The sequence below is a fragment of the Oncorhynchus clarkii genome, chromosome 19 (genome assembly GCF_045791955.1).
Source record: "Oncorhynchus clarkii lewisi isolate Uvic-CL-2024 chromosome 19, UVic_Ocla_1.0, whole genome shotgun sequence".
Classification (NCBI taxonomy): Eukaryota; Metazoa; Chordata; class Actinopteri; order Salmoniformes; family Salmonidae; genus Oncorhynchus; species Oncorhynchus clarkii.
In genome coordinates this window covers 41,168,131-41,191,164 of record NC_092165.1, presented here as the reverse complement: position 1 = coordinate 41,191,164, position 23,034 = coordinate 41,168,131, and the positions used below count along the sequence as shown (strand labels likewise).

Here is a 23,034-nt window from a genome sequence, read left to right as displayed (position 1 = left end):
GGGTGTTAGAGAGGGAGGGAGACAGAAACGAGGACAGAGGGGTGTTAGAGAGGGAGGGAGACAGAAACGAGGACAGAGGGGTGTTAGAGAGGGAGGGAGACAGAAACGAGGACAGAGGGGTGTTAGAGAGGGAGGGAGACAGAAACGAGGACAGAGGGGTGTTAGAGAGGGAGGGAGACAGAAACGAGGACAGAGGGGTGTTAGAGAGGTAGGGAGACAGAAACAAGGACAGAGGGGTGTTAGAGAGGGAGGGAGACAGAAACAAGGACAGAGGGGTGTTAGAGAGGGAGGGAGACAGAAACGAGGACAGAGGGGTGTTAGAGAGGGAGGGAGACAGAAACAAGGACAGAGGGGTGTTAGAGAGGGAGGGAGACAGAAATGAGGACAGAGGGGTGTTAGAGAGGGAGGGAGACAGAAACAAGGACAGAGGGGTGTTAGAGAGGTAGGGAGACAGAAACAAGGACAGAGGGGTGTTAGAGAGGGAGGGAGACAGAAACAAGGACAGAGGGGTGTTAGAGAGGGAGGGAGACAGAAATGAGGACAGAGGGGTGTTAGAGAGGGAGGGAGACAGAAACAAGGACAGAGGGGTGTTAGAGAGGTAGGGAGACAGAAACAAGGACAGAGGGGTGTTAGAGAGGGAGGGAGACAGAAACAAGGACAGGGGGAATAAAGCAGAACCGAGGATGTGAGATGAGAAAAGGTTAACGACACAGTAAGGTGGCAAAGGGGGAGAAAAACACAATAAATATAATGGCAGATTTAAACAGCTTCAAATAGATCTTTGGTGATATTTTTTGCATCTCCTTTTAATACTGATTTGTATATATTTGTATAAATCAGTAAATATACTTACACCAGAAATAAAATGTCTCATAGAAAAAAATTACTAACACAGTAGAAACAGTAAAGTAAAGCTCTGAGAATTTTTAAAGTGGAAAAAATCTTTCTTAGAGTATTTTAATCTTTGGAGAATAGAAAAATACTTTTTTCTGAGAGAGCGAGATGTACCATCTGTCCTAGGCCCGTTCTCATCAGCCAGCCCCGTGGACAGAGCAGAGGGCAGGTTGTTTTCTGAGAGGACCCGGAGCAGCACTTCTAGTGCTCTGCCCTCTCTGTCCATGCCATTAAAAGTACAATGAGAGCAGATGACAGGACAGGACACAGGAGTGGCTGTGGACCAGGTCTCATAGAAATCAGTGGCGCCCAAATATCAAACACACCAGCCCCAAAAGAGTGAAATGGCATGTTCACAGACTGAGAATGTTTACGGTAAATTAGGTAGAAAGTCTATGTGAGAACAGAGGGGAGAAGGAATGAAAGGGAAAGTAGTTAAAGATGTAATTAAGTGTACTGAATCACCATGTCTCTCAGACCAGCCTCAAGTGACTGAGTCCATCTATCCAGGAGTGTAGGTTGTGCTGCTGAGGACCTTTGCATGTCTGGATGCAACGTCTCTGAGTGTCTGCGTGACTGTGGTTGTGACTCGATGTCTGCGTGACGGAATGTCTCTCTGGAAATGAAAGCGCTCCACTGCTCGGTGTGTGTGCGTGTGTTTTTCCTCTCTGCGTATTACTGGAGGGGCACACACACACACACACACACACACACACACACCTCTAAAAGGGTCCCTGGCATTGTAACATTTCATATTTAATTTAAATCTATGAGGGATTATAGCTCTGTCGTCAAAGGGAGAAAAAAAAGCGAATTGAATCCATTCGTTTTTAAAGGACCAACTCAGATGGATGGATGGGCAGGGGTGGCGACTGGGAGCCAGGGTCACGCTAAGAGACCTAGAGCCCAGGACAGCGACAGCGTGGCAATGCACAAATCTGTCACAGATTAAGAGCCTGCTCTAATCCCCCATTTCTGCACCCAAATTGGGTTTCCCTCAATCTCAGCCCTGCCACCTAATGGGAGAAAAAGATAACTAAATCAGCAGGTGGCCACGGCCACATAATCATAACGTTAAAAGCTGTTTGAGAGAAAGAGATGCAGAGAGAGAGAGACAGAAAAATGAGACAGGGAAACAGTAAATAAAAGTCTGTATGTGTGGGAGACTTGAACAGCTTGATTGGGTTCAATCCAGGCTGCAAAAGTCATGTAATGTCCCCAGTGGAAAACATTGCTGCAGTGTGAGGTGCAGCCTGGTTCCTGTTTGTCTGGACAACCCCACCTCATCACAGAGAGCCCCATCACCAGCACTACCTCCATATTAGGTCCCATGTTGTAGCCAATTCTTTGACAAGGGATGTTTATCCTGCCCTACTTCATCACAGAATTTTCCAGGGCATCATACATACATTTGTCCATGATGACTGCCGGTAGAGCCCAGTCTACTCTCCACTGTCCTGGGCGTGTTCAACCCCTGAGAAAACCCTTCATCCCAACCACCAGAGAAGTTAGAGCACCAGACGCAGCATGTAGGTCAGTCAACATCCCCTGGCTGCCACACTCATTGAGAGGACCTCTCCTCCTCAGTCTCCATGGTGTCCTGCAGTACTTCCTGTATGCCTGCTCTATCTGACACTCCCCTCCCTCACGGGGTGTGTTTCTGCCGGAGCCTGGTCCTCTCCTGCAGCAGGTGGGAGACGGCAGTGTGGATGGCGGGGGCCTGGGAGTCCGTGGGCTCCTTGTCCAGGTACAGGCTGAAGTGCTGGATGCTGCAGGTCAGCAGGCTATCAGGGCTGTGGCCCTGCTTCCCTGAACGCAGGAGCCTCTCGCTGGCCAGGGCCAGGTTTTTATCCCAGTTGGGAGGGTAGTCTGTATGGCTCTCCACGATCTCCTTATACAGCTGTCAATCACAAAGAATACAACTTGTACACAATAACTATAATCTATTGGCTTATGCTCATATGTTTACTATGGGAGGACTGACTCACAGTGTAGGAGAGCTCAAACAGGCGAGCTTTCCCCTCTCCCTGGATCCTCTCAGCCAGGTCAAACAGAAAGAAAGCCGTCTTCATCCTGAAACAAAGAGGATACATCACAGGCTCAGAGCTAAGTGCTGGATGGATGGATGAACCGTAGAGATCTATCTGCAGAGATGCACTAGCAGAATAGAGTGATTTATGTAGATGCTAGCTACACAACAGCATTTCATGTAGAATAGCTGGTGTTCTACCACACCAGACTGGGTTATGTAGATGTTTAAGCTAGCAGACAAGGGTGATCTGTCATAGAGGCTCTATCTGTAAACTATACATATACAGTGACCGTAACAGAGAAGAAGGAGTCAGTGTCTTCAGTGTTAACTCTTTACTGTACCTGGCCTGCCACATCTCCTCATTAGCCACCCTCTCCCAGGACCCTGGGTGGAAACTGGAACCGGACACAAAAACAGCTCTTAATCTCAACACCTCTGGGGCTTTTCTTATGCATCATTCCTTCCACACTATCATATTCATTCTGTATCATTATTGGTTTTAATATATACCGAACAAAAATATTAACGCAACATGCAACAATTTCAACGATTTTACTGAGTTACATTTCATATAAGAAAAATCGGTTAATTCAAATAAATGATTTAGGCCCTAATCTATGGATTTCACATGACTGGGAATACAGATATGCACCTGTTGGTCACAGATACCTTAAAAAAAAGGGTAGTTGCCTGGTAATGTTGTCCCACTCCTCTTCAATGGCTGTGCAAAGTTGCTGGATATTGGCGGGAACTAGAACACGCTGTTGTACACGACAATCCAGAGCATCCCAAACATGCTCAATGGGTGACATGTCTGGTGAGTGTGCAGGCCACATTTTCAGCTTCCAGCAATTGTAAACAGATCCTTGCGACATGGGGCCGTGCATTAGCCTATCATGCTGAAACACTTGGTGATGGCGGCAGATGAATGGCACAACAATGGGCCTCAGGATCTTGTCACAGTATCTCTGTGCATTCAAATTGCCATCGACAAAATGCAATTCTGTTCATTGTCCACAGCTTATGCCTGCCCATACCATAACCCCACCGCCACCATGGGGTGGCTTATGGCTTGCCCACACGACGCCATAAACGTGGTCTGCGGTTATGAGGCCGGTTGGATGTAATGACAAATTCTTTAAAACAACGTTGGATGCGGCTTATGGTAGAGAAATTAACATCCAATTCTCTGGAAACAGCTCTGGTGGATATTCCTGCAGTCAGCATGCCAATTGCACGCTTCCTCAAAAAACTTGAGACATCTGTGGCATTGTGTTGTGTGACAAAACTGCACATTTTAGAGCGACCTTTTATTGCCCCCAGCACAAGGTGCACCTGTGTGATGATCATGCTATTTAATCAGCTTCTTGATATGTCACACCTGTCAGGTGGAAGACTTATCTTGGCAAAGGATAAATGCTCACTAACAGGGATGTAAACAGATTTGTGCACAAAATCTGAGAGAAATAAGCTTTTGGTGCGTATGCAAAATTTCTGGGATCTTCTATTTCAGCTCATAAAACATGGGACCAACACTTTAGATGTTGCATTTATATTTATGTTCAGTGTATATTGTTCAACCAAGTATGCAGGTTTAGGTTTTCACAAACCTAATGTGAATATAGACAGTACTGTCAAAACATCAGACGGCAGAGCAACAACACCAACACATTAGACATGGAATAACCCACATATCCTTTTCCATTTAGTTGCGTATAAACACTTGACCTCTTCTTCAAAATAATATTTGAACAGGGTTCTGAGCTAATATTTGGCTTGTGGGCATCGACGGACACGCTTGTGAGGGCGAGGGAAATAACGTCACAGTATTCAGCCATGATTATCGCAGTGAATGAGGGGCTGCTGGCAACGGCAACAGAATATGGAGCTTTGACTAATTCCACTTTTGACACACTTATTGACAAAACGCAATAAGAAACTCATTATGTTTCATCTTCAGTCTCATTTCAAATAGCTGAAGGCCTAATGTCTTGCTTTGGTATAATGCAGAAAGAGCTTCTGGATCAGAACACGGAAAACAGAGGAAACCTTGCTGTAGGAACGTTGGTTCTCTGCCAGTATTGTGAAAGACCACATAGAGAAGGAATAGACAACACCAAAGAGTATCTATGGACATAAGATTCCTCAATGGATTCCTAACTAGCATGTTTGTCATGGTAGAAACAAACATACAGTAAGTGTACAGAAATGATATGGCATAGGCCTCCAGCAGGGGTATCAAACTAATTCCATGGAGGGCCTAGCGTCTGCTGGTTTTGCCTTTCAATTAAGACCTAGACAACCAGGTGAGAGGAGTTCTTTATTAATCAGTGACCTTAATTCATCAATCAAGTCCAAGGGAGGATGAAAACTCACAGACTCAGCCCTCTGTGGAATGAGTTTGATATCTGGTCTACAGTATGACCATTTCCAATGCGACTAGCAGAATCCCATAGACTCCCCATGGAGTGTAGGCTTCTCCCCCCCCATCCCTCCAGTGGGCCCTCTGGGTTTTGTGTGTAATGTACTGTGTACCTGTTGTGTGGCTCGGTCCAGTTATAGATGTAGCGGGTGCGACGGGCCCACTCCTCTGGGTGGAAGTGCTCCTGGGCAGGCACCAGGTGGTCACACACGCCTAGGGGCCAGCGTGAGAAGCTCCTCTCCCAGCTGGGGTCCCCATTAGGCAGCCCGATGCAGGCCAGCACGGCCCCCCTGCAGACACACACAATCAGGCAGGCACCGTGCTTCTGAAGTGGGCAAGGCTGGAAACCCCTGAAGGGACCTAACCCCAGCTATCCATCTCCCCTCAAACACTTCTCACTCTCCCCTGAAACACTAATCACTCTCCCCTCAAACACTACTCACTCTCCCCTCAAACACTACTCACTCTCCCCTCAAACACTTCTCACTCTCCCCTCAAACACTTCTCACTCTCCCCTCAAACACTAATCACTCTCCCCTCAAACACTAATCACTCTCCCCTCAAACACTTCTCACTCTCCCCTGAAACACTACTCACTCTCCCCTCAAACACTACTCCCTCTCCCCTTAAACACTACTCACTCTCCCCTCAAACACTACTCACTCTCCCCTCAAACACTACTCACTCTCCCCTCAAACACTACTCACTCTCCCCTCAAACACTACTCCCTCTCCCCACAAACACTACTCACTCTCCCCTCAAACACTACTCACTCTCCCCTCAAACACTACTCACTCTCCCCTCAAACACTACTCACTCTCCCCTCAAACACTACTCACTCTCCCCTCAAACACTACTCACTCTCCCCTCAAACACTACTCACTCTCCCCTCAAACACTACTCACTCTCCCCTCAAACACTACTCACTCTCCCCTCAAACACTACTCAATCTCCCCACAAACACTACTCACTCTACCCACTCTCCCCTCAAACACTACTCACTCTCCCCTCAAACACTACTCACTCTCCCCTCAAACACTACTCACTCTCCCCTCAAACACTACTCACTCTCCCCTGAAACACTAATCACTCTCCCCTCAAACACTACTCACTCTCCCCTCAAACACTACTCCCTCTCCCCACAAACACTACTCACTCTCCCCTCAAACACTACTCACTCTCCCCTCAAACACTACTCACTCTCCCCTCAAACACTACTCACTCTCCCCTCAAACACTACTCACTCTCCCCACAAACACTACTCACTCTCCCCTCAAACACTACTCACTCTCCCCACAAACACTACTCACTCTACCCACACTCCCCTCAAACACTACTCACTCTCCCCTCAAACACTACTCACTCTCCCCTCAAACACTACTCACTCTCCCCTCAAACACTACTCACTCTCCCCTCAAACACTACTCACTCTCCCCACTCTCCCCTCAAACACTACTCACTCTACCCACACTCCCCTCAAACACTACTCACTCTCCCCTCAAACACTACTCACTCTCCCCTCAAACACTACACACTCTCCCCACAAACACTACTCACTCTCCCCTCAAACACTACTCACTCTCCCCTCAAACACTACTCACTCTCCCCTCAAACACTACTCACTCTCCCCTCAAACACTACTCACTCTCCCCTCAAACACTACTCACTCTACCCACTCTCCCCTCAAACACTACTCACTCTCCCCACAAACACTACTCACTCTCCCCACAAACACTACTCACTCTCCCCACAAACACTACTCACTCTCCCCACAAACACTACTCACTCTCCCCACAAACACTACTCACTCTCCCCACAAACACTACTCATTCTCCCCTCAAACACTACTCACTCTCCCCTCAAACACTACTCACTCTCCCCTCAAACACTACTCACTCTCCCCTCAAACACTACTCACTCTCCCCACAAACACTACTCAGTCTCCCCCCCCCTCCCCTCAAACACTACCCACTCTCCCCTCAAACACTACCCACTCTCCCCTCAAACACTACCCACTCTCCCCTCAAACACTACCCACTCTCCCCTCAAACACTACCCACTCTCCCCTCAAACACTACCCACTCTCCCCTCAAACACTACCCACTCTCAACCCAGGTGGCTGCTAATAGAAGTGAATAGGCATACATGGGAAGCACATACAGTACCAGTCAAAAGTTTGGACACACCTACTCATTCAAGGGTTTTTCTTTATTTTTATTGTGCTCTTCAGTAAGGCCATTCTATTGCCAATGTTTGTCTATGGAGTTTGCATGTCTGTGTGCTCGATTCTATACACTTGTCAGCAACGGGTGTGGCTGAAATAGCCAAATCTACTAATTTTAAGGGGTGTCCAAATACTTTTTATATACAGTACAAGTCAAAAGATTGGACACACCAACTCATTCAAGAGTTTTTTCTTTATTTTTTACTATTTTCTACATTGTAGAATAGTGAAGACATCAAAACTATGAAAAAACACACGTAGTAACCAAAAGTGTTAAACAAATATTTTATATTTTAGGTTCTTCAAAGTAGCCACCCTTTACCTTGATGAAAACTTTGTACACTCTTGGCATTCTCTTAGCCAGCTTCTTGAGGTAGTCACCTGGAATGCATTTCAATGAACAGGTGTGCCTTGTTAAAAGTTCATTTGTGGAAATTCTTTCCTTCTTAATGTGTTTAAGCCAATCAGTTGTGTTGTTACAAGGTAGGGGTGGTATACAGAAGAGCCCTATTTGGTAAAAGACCAAGTCCATATTATGGCAAGAACAGCTCAAATAAGCAAAGAGAAATGACAGTCCACCATTACTTTAAGACATGAAGGTTAGTCAATCTGGAACATTTCAAGAACTTTGAATGTTTACTCAAGTGCACTCGCAAAAACCATTAAGCGCTATGATGAAACTGGCTCTCATGAGGACCACCACAGGAAAGGAAGACCCAGAGTTACCTCTGCTGCAGAGGATAAGTTCATTAGAGTTACCAACCTCAGAAATTGCAGCCCAAATAAATGCTTCAGAGTTCAAGTAACAGACACATTAACTGTTCAGAGGAGACTGTGTGAATCAGGCCTTCATGGTCGAATTGCTGTAAAGAAACCACTACTAAATGACACCAATAAGAAGAGACTTGCTTGGGCCAAGAAACACAAGCAATGGATATTAGACCAGTGGAAATCTGTCCTGAACTTAAAATGAGTCCAAAAATGAGACTTTAGTTTCTTTGTGAGATACAGAGTAGGTGAACGGATGATCTCCGCATGTGTGTTTCCCACCGTGAAGCATGGAGGAGGTGGTGTGATGGTGCTTTGCTGGTGACACTGTTGGTGATTCACTTAGAATTCAAGGCACACTTAACCAGCATGGCTACCACAGCATTCTGCATTGATACGCCATCCTATCTGGTTTGTGCTTAGCGGGACTATCATTTGTTTTTCAACAGGACAATGACCCAACACACCTCCAGGCTGTGTAAGGGCTATTTGACCAAGAAGGAGAGTGATGGAGTGCTGCATCAGATGACCTGGCCTCCACAATTACCTGACCTCAACCCAATTGAGATGTTTTGGGATGAGTTGGACCGCAGAGTGAAGGAAAAGACGCTACCAAGTGCTCAGCATATGTGGGAACTCCTTCAAGACTGTTGGAAAAGTCTTGAGGTGAATCTGGTTGAGAGAATGCCAAGCTGGTTGAGAGAGTGTGCAAAGCTGTCATCAAGGCAAAGGGTGGCTACTTTGAAAATATATTTTGATTTGTTTAAAACTTTTTTGGTTAGTACATGATTCCATATGTGTTATTTCATAGTTTTGATGTCTTCACTATTATTATACAAAGGAGAAAATAGTAAAAATAAAGAAAAACCCTTGAATGAGTAGGTGTCCAAACTCTTGACTGGTACTGTATGCCTCCAGTCTTACCCAACAAATACACAGACGAGCATGTGCACACACACCATTCAGCTCTCTCCCATTCCTATTGCTCTGCTCCACTCTCCTCTCCAGTGCTGTGCCCTACAGGGTTGATCCCACTGGTCAGTGTTGCCCCCCTTAGAGATGTTCATGTTGGCCAAGCAAACACTGCCCCCTGGTGGGCTTGGCATTTTAAGGACTCTTAAAATGACTGTCCAACCCATTTGATCTATGTTTCCCCAGACTACTATAGTCAGATGGATACAGTAGTCACACAGTAAATCATATCTACTCATTATGTATTCAGTATTTATCTGCAGTCTTTCCCACATATGGCTGAAGCATTGTTACTCTTGAGGCAGCAGTTATAGGTCTTATTTCCTCAATGCACTGATCATTGTATCAACCACTCAGTGCTCCCATTCAACGTCACCAGTTCTCTCAATTCACTCACTCACTCACCGTGTGTTGTGAGAGAGGAACTGCTCCAGACTGAAGGTATCCTTCTCCTCAGTGTGGACCGGGTCCCACCAGAGCCCAGGGAAATTAACCCCAGGGTGATGCTGGCCCAGCTTGGCCACGTACCAGCTGTACGTCATCATCTGGAGGGGGAGAGAGTAGTAATGAATAGGAGCCTTACTGAGATCATCATCATCGCAACTCTATTGTCTAACTTGAATGGCCTGTCTTCATTATCAGGCTCAGATTCATTTCCAATTTTATTATAATATAGCTCTAATTATAATATATAAAAAAGCTAGGCATGGTGTCCTGGGCCTAAATAAACCCAATATAAGGCTCAGTACTAACCTCCTGGTCAACGAGGTGTACGTCAGGGCGGACCCCCTGGCAGTAGTGGAGGTAGCGCAGGGAGTTCCCTGGGAGGTCTCCCCGGGTCAGGATGATAGAGTCTGGAGGAACAGAGGCCAGAAGCTCCCTGCCGAACCGCTCCACAACACTGTTAATGCTCTGATCACACTCCCTGGGAGGGATGCAACACAAACCTTTACAAGTCAACGGGAGATAACATATTTTCTCTAACCACACTGACACTTAACACGTGTACGTTTGTGTCCACAGCAGCGAGGTTGTGTTTGTAGGTCTTCACTTCTGAGGATTGTGTGTGTGCATTCATGTACTGTATGCATGCTTTCAAGTTGCTCTGTGGTAAGTTGTCACAGCCTCAGCTCTGCCTATCTAATCGTGGGTAGACAGGTGCAATGGGTCTGACAGTGTAGGCCAGGCTCTCCTCCTGATCAAAGCAGCTGTGTGATAGCGGCCTCAGCCTGCCAGGCAGAGCGCAGCGCCATGCTGGTGTAATCTGCTGCCTCTCATGGCTAACATCTCACACTCAGCATTCACAGTGAAATCTATGTGCTAACCGTGCCTCTCTTTAGCCCCCACCATGGGGTGAGGAGAGACGGGAGAATAAAAGACCTGCCATGTGGAGTGCAGGCCCCAGTTTGAAGTACAGAGAGAACTACTGGGTTAGCTCAGGTGAGGCTAGTGTGGAGGGAGTTTTGGGAGTAAAATACTCAACACGTTGTGTGCGACCCCCTACCTATAAGACAACATGTATTTTCTAGTTTGTGCGGCAAACCTTGAAAACAGTTGGTGGTGAAGATACTACAGTGTTATAGCCCCACACACAGGATGTGCCATCAAGTCAGTTGACAGGTTATGATGCTTACCGATGGTTGGAGTGCACCATGTGTGCCAGGACACCTACGGTGAAGAGCCAGCCTCCGGCCCTCCACAGACCCCCATGGCCTAGCCTCCTCTCCAGGCCTGTGTGTGTCCAACTCAGGCCCAGCCCAGCCAGCACACACACCACAGCATCGCTCTGAAGCCAGAACCGCTCTACCTGCAGAGACCAAACACACAACACAGCCTTTTACCTGGGTCAGAGGAGACTGTGGCATCCCAACTCAGGCCCATCCAGTAGCCTCCCTGCCCGTTTTCCTTGCCTGCCCTAACTAAGCCCCATGGCCCATCACTCACCACTCCCAGCAGTAGGGGTCTGCTGATGTCAAGGTTGGCTCTCCAGGCAAAGAACAGGGAGTAGAGTAGCAGCATGGCCGTCAGTAGCCAGGGAACAACAAGGCGTCTCCTGGAGAGGAAGGACAGGCATCGCCATGAGAGAACTGGCCTTACACAGAGAACTGGCCTTACACAGAGAACTGGCCTTACAAAGAGAACTGGCCTTACACAGAGAACTGGCCTTACACAGAGAACTGGCCTTACACAGACATATACACAGAAATACCATATATATTACTTTCTCAATATCACATTTATTTTCACCCTCCCAACAAATACATGAAAATAGATCCAGTGCAATTCACTCCCAAATTCATCAAGGTACAGGAGAGATAACATCACACCGCCTGTAGACAGACTCACTATTAGAGCTAACACGTTCTGTAGCCCACAGCATGATTGCTTTCCTAATGCTGGGTCTGGATGACAGCGTGTGAGTCACTGTGTGACGGGCCAACCACTCTGCCTCACATCACCATTACAGCACAGAGGATGGTTGTAAATGGTTTTATAAACGAACGAAAAAACACTATCCCCTAGTGGTAATCAAAACACAATTATGTGAATGGAAATGAGAATTGGAAAAAATTGCATATTTATTGTGCTGTATTTCAGGAAACTTGACTTTCCATGGAATATCAATGGAATGACCCACGTATGTTTGCGTGTGTAGGGGAGGCAGAGGGTGGGTAGGGGGAGGCAGAGGGTGGGTAGGGGGAGGCAGAGGGTGGGTAGGGGGTGGCAGGGGGTGGGTAGGGGATGGGTAGGGGGAGGCAGAGGGTGGGTAGGGGGAGGCAGAGGGTGGGTAGGGGGTGGCAGGGGGTGGGTAGGGGATGGGTAGGGGGAGGCAGAGGGTGGGTAGGGGGAGGCAGAGGGTGGGTAGGGGTTGGAAGAGGTTGGGTAGGGGGTGGGTAGGGGGTGGAAGAGGGTGGGTAGGGGGAGGCAGAGGGTGAGTAGGGGTGGGTAGGGGGTGGTAGGGGGAGGCAGAGGGTGGGTAGGGGGAGGCAGAGGGTGGGTAGGGGTTGGAAGAGGGTGGGTAGGGGGTGGAAGAGGGTGGGTAGGGGTGGGTAGGGTGAGGCAGAGGGTGGGTAGGGTGAGGCAGGGAATGGATATGGTGAGGCAGAGGGTGGGTAGGGTGAGGCAGGGAATGGATATGGTGAGGCAGAGGGTGGGTAGGGTGAGGCAGGGAATGGATATGGTGAGGCAGAGGGTGGGTAGGGTGAGGCAGGGAATGGATAGGGGTAGGTAGGTGGTGGGAAGGGATTCAAATTCCCATCCCAAATGCTAATAATTGCCCTGAGGCAAGGTTCGTCTGCCAGGTATTTCCTTACCTGTCCCAGGAGATGAGGAACATGCCCAGTCCAGCCAGGACCAGCACAGGGAGGGACAGGTCAGCCATACAGTGGTCAAGCTGAGCCCTGACACACACACACACACACACACACACACAAAACCTCTGATGACCGCATCCCTCTAACCTCCATCAAACTGAAGGACACCAATTACTGAATGTCCTCTCATTTCCTCCTCATCAGATTGGAATACACCAGTAACTGTGCCCCCCCGATCAAACAGACTAACTCTGTTGACTGTATGCACCCCCAGTCCCCACCCTTCCATTCCCATTCGAGCGACAGACACCAATGAATGTGTCCTCCACTCAACCCCTGTCAGAGTGCCTGTCAGTCACAGAGACACTTTCCCATCTTCTTTAATACCCATCTCTATTTGATGGCTTATTGAGTCTCTATCAGGGGGAGAGAGAGAGAGAGAAAGTGTGTGTGTGTGTGTGTGTGTATATGTGTGTATATGTGTGTATATGTGTGTGAGACTGTGTCAGCTTGTCTAGTGGAGTTTACATCCCCGATGTGACATGCTTGTCATGCTTGCCTCTCTCCCTTGTCTTGAAGGTGTGCTTGTCCATCAACCAGCAGGGGTGATGGATGGGGGCGGGGGCCAGACGGGGGGGCTGGTGGTGGGGGGTCTTAAGACGCATACTCCCCACCCGTCGTCAGCCACAGACAATTACAGAAGTTGGATGACGGAGGGGGGAGATGGAGGGGGTTGTTGGAGGAAAACAAATCTCTCTGCTATATTGCAGTGTCTGTCATCACAGCTTGTCACGCTTAAACACTAGAGCAGAGTGATCATTTCAAACTGCTGGAGAAACAGAACACAGGGATTTGGCCCTCTAAGCAGGTTCAGTTCTGCTTTGATGGGAGAGAGGGAAGAACAAAAGAGAGAGAGAGGAGAGACGGGCTCCAGTGCTGGCGATGGATGGGCTACCTCCTTCAGAACAGAACTGATGGGTTTTTGTGTGATGTTTAAACCTGTCTGTCTCGAGCCAAAACCATGAGAAAACCCACTCTGTCACTTCTACAGATCACATTATCCAATGAATGACCTTCAAATGCACAACATTTAAAAGCAAGACACCAGAACAATTCATGCTATAGCAATGACTTCATCTGTAAAATAAAGTGAATGAATATTCTAATAAAGATGGGCATACTCACTTTAGCATCATGGTGAGGTTCCCGGTACCTTCTGTCTTGGCCTAGGGTCACATATTAAAGAAACAACCACATCAATCACCACTACACGTCCCACACTAGAGTTTGTGGTCAAGCTCAAAGATAATGTATGTTGGTACAGGTAAATGTATAGAAGTATGTACCAGGCTGAAGGTGCCGTATTCAGTCCTCAGTAGGTGAGTAAAGAGGCCTGAGAGGGAAGTCTGGTCTCCCCAGCTCCAGCGAGCTGTGTTCAGGTAGGAGGAGATAGGCAGGTAGACGTAGGGCAGTAGACCCCCCAGGAAACACAGTCCCAGAGACATCAGCCCACAGACAGACAGCTCCTGACACAATCACACAATAAACATATATTCAGCATCCTTACAGATGGGCCAGTTCTTCTACCTGGTTGTGTTACGCCTCTATGGCCACTCAGATGGAGAAGAGCCTGTCGTTAAACTTACTCTGTGAGAGTAGAGTTGGAGCAGGACCCAGGGAATGATGACCACCACGTACAGCACCAGAGTGTGCTGGTTACACAGACCCAGGCCACAGCACAGCGCCCCCCAATGGGAAACCTGACAACAACAAGAGGAGACTTCATTCCTCATATTATATATAGCATTTCTGTCATTGAAAGAAATATACAAATCAAATGACGAAACATGAAATCTGTAAATTCACACCATATAGGTTGTACAGTATAGTTTCCTGAGGTAGACCGTTGTGATTTCACCAGTTGTGATATCACCATGGAACAGTCTATCTGGTCTGGGAGATGTGGCTGATACGCATGTTCTGTCCCGTGTGAGGGTGGAAGCTGTGGAGGGAGTGTGTGCCGAGGGCTGGGTTACCTTCCTCCTCTGGGGGGCACTGTCAGCACAGTGGAAGCTGGTAGTCAGGGAGAAGAGGAGCCCAACAAAGAGGTTGTTGAGGGAGAAGACCTCAGCCACCACCGACCACTGCCAGCTGAGCCTGGACACAGCAAACACCCCCCCAGCCAGCACCGCACCCGGCCCTGGGCCTGCCAGTCTAGAGTAGAAGGAGAGGGTGAGGCACAAATTTAACTGCTCAAGAAATCATATCATTTTTTTCTGTTTTTAATTGTAGAGTAACTGTCCAATCATAGGTATGAGCAGCTCCGGGCAATGTGGGCATGAGTAATTATCCCAAAGCTAGATCTGAAAATCATATTTAGGATTGACGTATATGATTGCTCAAAAAATCATTGGCACATTTTTGTTAATTATGGAGTACTTGTCATTGCAATAAATCTTAGATTTGCATACCAGAGCAACCTGACGTAAATAACCATTATGGGAGATATGGTCCTTTACTTCAATAATGTGGGCACAAAAGTTTCCCCCTGCTTCCTCTCCTGCCTCCATCTCTTTAGTGGTAACTGAAGCAAAGTTGGGATAATCCATCATATACTAAGACCCCCCACTTACTAGAAAGAGAGACAGAGGGAGAGGAAGAGGGACAACAAATGATGAGGAGGAGAAGAAGGGGAAGAAAAGAAAAAGAGTAAAGAGATGTGTGAGTGGGGGGGGGGGGTACGAGGGAAAAGTTGAGGGGGAGAAAGAGGAAGAAAAAAAGCAGCCTAGTCCCCGGCACGCTGGCTCTGAAATATGAGCGGGCTCCACAATTAAGGAAGTCAGGCAGTATGGCCCTTTCCGCCATTGTGTGGAGTGGCTTAGAGTCCTCATCAGCCTATCAGCTAACTGACAGGCAGAGAGCTGCTCTATTCAGCACGGCAGATACAAGCTGCAGGCCAAACGGCTGCCAGGTCCCTTATGACCCCACAATCCCTTGCCGGTGACAGCTTCAAGCTCCATAGCAAATTAGGCGCTCTCACATTACAATCGCAGAAGACAGATTCCATTAACGGTATCTGAAATTGAGTAGAGAGCAGGCCCGTTATCAGACCTGACTCATAAGCACCGCCATTAATCACAAGGCATGATACCATTTATACATTTCCAGCTCGCTGCCTGCCGCTGTGATAGTCAGCCACAAAAGGCCTGATGAGACTTAGGCTAGGGGAACAACGGAGCTTTCTGAGGAAAGCGCCGTAAATCAAGAAAAAAGAGACGGAGAGGAGAGTAAAAAATACCTCTCCTGTCCTCCAGTCTTTTTGCTCTGTATTCTATGTGATGCAGGGCTGTAGTGGGGGGTGTTGAAGGGGTGTCTGGGTGTGGGTTCAGTCTTAGTAAGAGATAGCAGTGTCTTTCTCACTGCACCGATCCAGGAATTAGTTGTAACTTGAAGGGTAGGAGGAAGGGGTGGGGGCAGATGGGGACATTTGTTGAGGGGCAGGGACTCCCCGCACCCTCAATTCTACCCCCCTGCGTGGCAATTAACCCCAGCCCACACGCTTAGCAGGGAGGCTGGTTTTAAGGTAGAGCAAGGTGCTGCGCAGTAGTGGGGGTCCCTGGAAGTAATGGGGATATTACACCAGGCTTGCTTAGGCTTCTACAGACCTGCCTGACAAGCACACTCCCGCATACACACAATCACACTCCTGTCCCCTGGCCCTTTATTCCTTCTGAGAGACTGACACATCTCTCTCCTAGGGCCTGTCAGTGTGTAACAACCCAGTGATGTGTGTACTCTCAGGTTTAAATGACCTGTCTGTCTGCAGAGGACCACCTGGGTTCCCAGTCAGTCTTTTAGCCTCTCCTTGGCTCATTCTCTGGGCTAAGTCTGGGGCTGGCTGCTCCCATGGTAGAGAGATGAAGAGGAAGGGACTCTGACTCCATTGTGGCCATGTTTCCTGTTATCAAAGCTCAGTGTTTTGCAGGATGCTGCTGTGTTGTAATGTTGTGGCTCACTGACAATAGCTGTCTGGTTGAGACATGGCAAGAGAATAATATGTTCTCAGTGAGTGTATTTTACCCTGAACTGGTCTAGTGTGCCAGAATGGCTCAGTCTCATCACTGGGGTAATTCACAGGATGACAAAGGAATTCTAAACAGAAATGCTGTACAGAAATGCTATGTATTTCATGAAGATATTGGGAGACCATTGCCCCGCTAAAGAAACATACAAACCATTTAAGAGGAAAGAATCCTGGAAATTTGAACAATAATCATCAAGCTCTTACTGAAGTAAAATACATCGACCAAAATCGTACAACAATTCACTCTCTAAATGAGAAATATCCTAAATAGAGTATAAACTGTAGGTCAGTAAGCAGAAGAAGAAAAATGACATTCAAGATAAACACAAACACTCCATGTCCACAATCCATGTCCTCAAACCAACACAGATATAGTTCCCAGTGTCTTCTACGGGGACAGACAGTAGGACACACATAGCTTGCCACTGTCACTTTGAAGAGTCAAAGCAAACCCTGCCTCATTTACCACCTCAGTTCCTAAACATGGGCCAGAGGCTTGCCAGCACTGCACTGAAACCCAGCACCAAACGCCTGCCTGCCGTGCGCTTGTCTGGGCTGGCCTCAATAACGCAACACAAAGGGCCACCAGCAGCCTGTCTGTAGTGAATGTGTAGGGAATGAGGCAACACAAAGGGCCACCAGCAGTCTGTCTGTAGTGAATGTGTAGGGAATGAGGCAACACAAAGGGCCACCAGCAGTCTGTCTGTAGTGAATGTGTAGGGAATGAGGCAACACAAAGGGCCACCAGCAGCCTGTCTGTAGTGAATGTGTAGGGAATGTGGCAAGACAAAGGGCCACCAGCAGCCTGTCTGTAGTGAATGTGTAGGGAATGAGGCAACACAAAGGGCCACCAGCAGCCTGTCTGTAGTGAATGTGTAGGGAATGAGGCAACACAAAGGGCCACCAGCAGCCTGTCTGTAGTGAATGTGTAGGGAATGTGGCAAGACAAAGGGCCCACCAGCAGCCTGTCTGTAGTGAATGTGTAGGGAATGAGGCAACACAAAGGGCCACCAGCAGCCTGTCTGTAGTGAATGTGTAGGGAATGAGGCAACACAAAGGGCCACCAGCAGCCTGTCTGTAGTGAATGTGTAGGGAATGTGGCAAGACAAAGGGCCCACCAGCAGCCTGTCTGTAGTGAATGTGTAGGGAATGAGGCAAGACAAAGGGCCCACCAGCAGCCTGTCTGTAGTGAATGAGGCAACACAAAGGGCCACCAGCAGTCTGTCTGTAGTGAATGTGTAGGGAATGAGGCAAGACAAAGGGCCCACCAGCAGCCTGTCTGTAGTGAATGAGGCAACACAAAGGGCCACCAGCAGTCTGTCTGTAGTGAATGTGTAGGGAATGAGGCAACACAAAGCGCCAGACCAGGGGATGGACTGTCACATATAATGCCACAGCCGTGCCATCGCAGATCAGCCCTCCAGTTCTCTCACTCTGTGCGTGGCGCTTTGGGAGAGACATGGCAGGAAAAGAACCACACATTCCTGAAGAGGCAAGGATGAAGCCCATGAAGTGGTGTCCTGGCCTGGTCTGGTCTGACAGAGGGTTCCAGCTGGCCTTGGCTCAGTAACACTGGCACCCCAGGGTTTAGATGTGGCCAGGACAGGAAAGTGGGCTGAACACTGAGGATCTTTAGATAATATGACAGTGTTTCTGGCTAAGTGCTCTGTTGTATCACATTTGGGAAACAGACATGCAACTCTGTTTTTGGGCCAAGCTAAGTAATAGAGGTAACAATTTAACTATCTACTATAAAGCATATATTACACAGGTCTAAGTAGATCATACACATGATATTATGGGTGCTACATATATCATCATAAAAATGTTTTTATTTATTTATTCATAATGCCGAGCCTTCCAGCAGCTAGCAAACAAACCTTCCTAAATGTGCACACATTCCTGTTTAAATTCCCCAATCAGGCAGAAGCAGCAACCACAGCAGCAGATAGGAGAGGAGAGGAGTGGTGAATCAGGGCCAGAGAGTGGAGCGTGCCTCAGTCACCCCTCCTCCAGGAGAGCACCCGCCCTCCCCCAATGCTCCCGAGTACATGCGAAATTAATCACCACAATCCCGCTCAAACAATGCAGCCACTGACATGACAATTTCTCCCAGAATGCCATCTTAATCTCCAGCCCAACACACAAAAATTACACAAAACAGAAAAAAACAAATTACAGAAATCCGGTGCTTATGTGATTCACAGAAAGCCATTTTTATGCTGCTGCTGCGGCTATTTCAACAAAGTCATTAGGCAGCCACCACTGATATATAAATGTTACTCTATAGATTCCATTAACTAATTCTGGCTGAATTGTAATTGCCGAGTCTGATCCGTCGACTAGCCTGGTGTCTTATTAAGACTGCCTGTGGTGGGTGAGGGATGTACAATTTACGTCCGAGGCAGACACAATCTCAGGGCCACAGGCGAGAGGAATATTAAACTGGTACTTTGTTATGCTGTCTATCTACCCCCCCCCCCCATACCCCCCTCTATCCCCATCCCACTACCAGTAATGAGGAAATAACATGTTCATTAAACATCTGTTTAACTGTATTACAGGATGAATCCTAGGGGGAACCATTGGTCATGCTGAGGATGGGGGGTGAGAGGAGCAGGAGGCCTCATGTCCCAGGAGACAGTAGGATATCATACAGACAGGGCAAAGGTCCAAACATAGGAGCTTTTAAACAATACCAATACAACTACCCCCTTCAATCTATGGTTGAGAGAAGTATGGCTCTGAACACTAAGTGCCTTGATGTAGATTCTACCTGACCACAACAGATGTGAAAGGGAGGGGCTGCCTTGCCACCAGCAGGGGGGTAGCGGATGGAGAAAGGGGGATGCTCAGCTGTTTCCTCCCACCCCATTCATCCCTATAAAACCACACACACACACACACACACACACACACACACACACACACACACACACACACACACACACACACACACACACACACACACACACACACACACACACACACACACACACACACTGATCCAGTGATGACCTCGCCACACATGTCCCTCCAGCAGCCCCAGCCCAGTGGAAAAACAAGCCACCTGAGTGAGCAGCAGCGGGGGGTAGGGAGGGGGAGCACCATCAGGGCCATATGGTGGAGGCCCTATAAGGAGCCTGGCCACAGCACTGGGCACTAGGCATGGTCTGGCACACCGCCCGCCCTGCGGTCCACTGACGTATCAGCTGGTCCACACAGGCCCGCTCTTGGCAGGTGAGTGTCTCGCCGGTGTGCCTTTGGGATGGGGGAGGGAGGGGACGGGGCACATTTGGTGCGCCTCACAAATCCTGTTGTTATGTAATCGTACGATCACACGACGTGTCAAAAGTGCTGCTTGTTGGATGTTGGTGGTGACAGTGTTTTTGTTGTTTTAGCGTTCCACTGGCTGTGTCACTCCGTCTCCGTCTCTGGTCTCAGGATTACTATAGGAACGGCGTGAGAGAGATTCCTCTCAGGTAGCACAGATTCAGAGGAGCTTTAGTAGATAAACTGTGAAATGAGGGAGCACCAAATACTGAGCTCTCTGGATCATCCTCTTTCACAGGGTACACACGTTCTTATAGTCCTCCTGAGACTGTATAGAGGACTTTTGTAGGACTGATAGGGTCATATTTTATTCCTAGGAAGTTTCAAGTGCAATCGTACCCCTGCACATCCACTCGGTACTGGTACCCCGTGTATATAGCCAAGTTATCGTTACTCATTGTGTATTTATTTATTCCTTGTGTTATTGTTTTTCTATTTTTCTCTCTGCATTGTGGGAAGGGCCCGTAAGTATGCATTTAACTGTCAGTCTACACCTGTTGTTTACGAAGCATGTGACAAAAAAACATTTGATTTACTAATTATTATTATCATTATGGCCCCCGTCCTTAAAGGCTTGTTTAGTCCTGGTGTGATAACATAGGAGACGGGCAATTTGTCCATCAAACCATGTGATTAAGCCAAGTGCGCTGTAATTGGCAAATGAAAGGGAAGCTAAGTGCTACATTTTACACTTACGCAACTTGCAGTTTAGGGAGAAATGGCTTCCAAGTCTATCAATTTACATTCCACCACATTAAAAAACAGCAATCTGTCCGACTAATTTAAATTGATACATCAAAGGCTTGCTATGTTGGGAATATTACAGACAAATTTCAAGGTCTTGCAATTTACTGTTTTGGAGGAACTGCCTTCAAGTCCATGAAAAAATTAAAGTGGATATCATGTGATAACTTCAATGCAATAATTCCCTACGCATTTGAAACTGTGACTATTCCTCTGGTGCAACCACTTGCATAACCACTCTCAAAATACTGCTGTGATACAAACAAAAGTTATATGGAGATTGGATACCAACCAGGGAAATGTCAATCACAGACATAGAATAGGTATTACTATAGTTCAGCTTAGTGAGATTAGCTCAAATGTTCCTGAGAGGGCTGAGCAGGGAGGGAGTGCAGACTGGTCAGTCTTGGCATTTAGTCTGAGGGCCAGGTCTGGCCGGAGGGACCCCCACAGGGGCGTGGCATGTCATCTCTGCCACCCTACCGGGCACGGGCGAAGCACCCAATGCCCCCAGCGACCATTCCGGAAACCATCTACCCCCTTGCCCCCTCAAGCCCTATCAGTACCATACCAAGTCTGCCAGCTGAACTCCAGCCACAGCCTCAACCCAAATCATGCTCCAGACAGATAATGACTAAAACCTTTATGCTTATTTTTCAAATTGAAAAGCGTAAATTATACATTCATAGTTAAAAGCTTAGAGGGTATGACTGGGTGCTCTGACTGGGTGCTCTGGCTGAAGTCCTCAGTGCCCATCAGCCCATTAGGGGGTCCTCATAATGACTTTTCACTTAGTTGAATTATAATCCAAAATTTGATCTAAATCCTTAGAGATTACAAACAGGGCAGCACTTTCCATGTGTTGTGGTCCAAATATCTTCAGACAGCATGCATAGATGCTGTCTCCAAAATCCCAGTATGTTAGTGGCTAGCCAGAGCTTAGTGAAATGATGCGATTGATCGTTTATGAAACAAATTCCAAAACACAGTTGAGTCCAAATCGGAGACAGAGGCCGAGAGAATGAGATCCACAGAGCAACAAACCACAGAGGGAACAGTTAGAGAGTAGTTGTTCCTGTTCCCTCTGTGGTTTGTTGCTCTGTGGATCTCATTCTCTCGGTCTCTGTCTCCGATTTGGACTCAACTGCGTTTTGGAATTTGTTTCATAAACGATCAATCGCATCATTTCACTAAGCTCTGGCTAGCCACTAACATACTGGGATTTTTGGAGTGAGTGAGAGTGGAAAGAAATAATAAGAATGTTCCTCTCCTCTGCCCTCTCTTGGGAGGCCAGTCGGTTTCAGGTTATGAGTCACCTCTGAAGAGAGGAGGAGAGGCAGGACAGGGGCTGAGAGTGAGGCTGAAGTCAGTCAGTCCGGGCTGAGGGCCAGTCCACATGGAGAGAGCACTTCCTCCCCAGCCCCTGTCCTGCACCAGCAGGGCTGACCCTGTACCCTGACCCCCTTCAGCCCACCTGCCACCCAGACACCACCGGCCAAGCACACAGGAAATGGACCCAGCTCACTGCAGCCCACATGGGAGCAGTGACACTCCCTTTACCAGCCCTGTATCACCTGCTTTCTCTGGCCCAAAACAGCTTGCTGGTTCTGTATCTGTGCTACAAATGGCACAGTTTGTAACATACGCCACAATTCATTTGTTGGAAAGGTAAATCTAACATGGTGCACAGTACATTCTCAAAATAGCACTGTATGCATAAATGGGCCATGTAAATGTAAAACTATGGGGAAAACGTCTGAAATTAAGCTGCCACCAATGGTGCACAGAGCACACGTAGGAAACTACCAAAATCAGCAAACGGTCGATGTAAGATAGGCCGGGCAACAGTGTGAGATAAAATAAGACAAAGAGAGAGAGGGGGGAAAAGACTCCTTACATGATGGGGTCAGCAGGCAGGCAGGCAGGCAGAGCTGCAGGAGGGTGTAGGCAGGGTGGCATGGGAATGTACAGAGACACAGTGGCTAACATTCTGAGGTCCTGATTGGAGGGAGGGAGAGAGGGAGGGAGGATCCTGTCCCTTTTAGACCCAGGAGTGCAGAAGGGGGAGATTAAAAATCGTGCCATGTCAGGATTGGGAGCATGCTGGGTGATGGGAGGTGTCAGGCACTTGGAGGGGGCTGTGACTGTGTGACACACACACACACACACACACACACACACACACACACACACACACACACAACGGGTAGGTGATGGGTAAACAGGCTGGGTGTGTTTGTGGGGGAG

At 47.9% G+C, this 23,034-nt stretch overlaps 1 protein-coding gene across 1 annotated transcript in view; it reads right to left on the bottom strand.

Moving 5' to 3' along the window:
• Positions 1-785: 785 nt before the first annotated feature.
• LOC139375205 (protein O-mannosyl-transferase TMEM260-like) overlaps positions 786-23,034 on the bottom strand; it is a 34,281-nt gene continuing 12,032 nt past the window's right edge. Inside the window, exons 6-18 of the mRNA XM_071116789.1 lie at positions 14,663-14,840; positions 14,273-14,386; positions 13,973-14,152; positions 13,812-13,852; positions 12,627-12,713; positions 11,257-11,365; positions 10,947-11,119; positions 10,066-10,237; positions 9,718-9,857; positions 5,462-5,638; positions 3,268-3,321; positions 2,883-2,967; positions 786-2,794 (exon numbers count right to left, since the gene is read on the bottom strand). Of these exons, the coding sequence (XP_070972890.1) occupies positions 2,540-2,794; positions 2,883-2,967; positions 3,268-3,321; positions 5,462-5,638; positions 9,718-9,857; positions 10,066-10,237; positions 10,947-11,119; positions 11,257-11,365; positions 12,627-12,713; positions 13,812-13,852; positions 13,973-14,152; positions 14,273-14,386; positions 14,663-14,840 (1,765 nt within the window). The 3' untranslated portion in view covers positions 786-2,539. The remainder of the gene's footprint in view (positions 2,795-2,882; positions 2,968-3,267; positions 3,322-5,461; positions 5,639-9,717; positions 9,858-10,065; positions 10,238-10,946; positions 11,120-11,256; positions 11,366-12,626; positions 12,714-13,811; positions 13,853-13,972; positions 14,153-14,272; positions 14,387-14,662; positions 14,841-23,034) is intronic.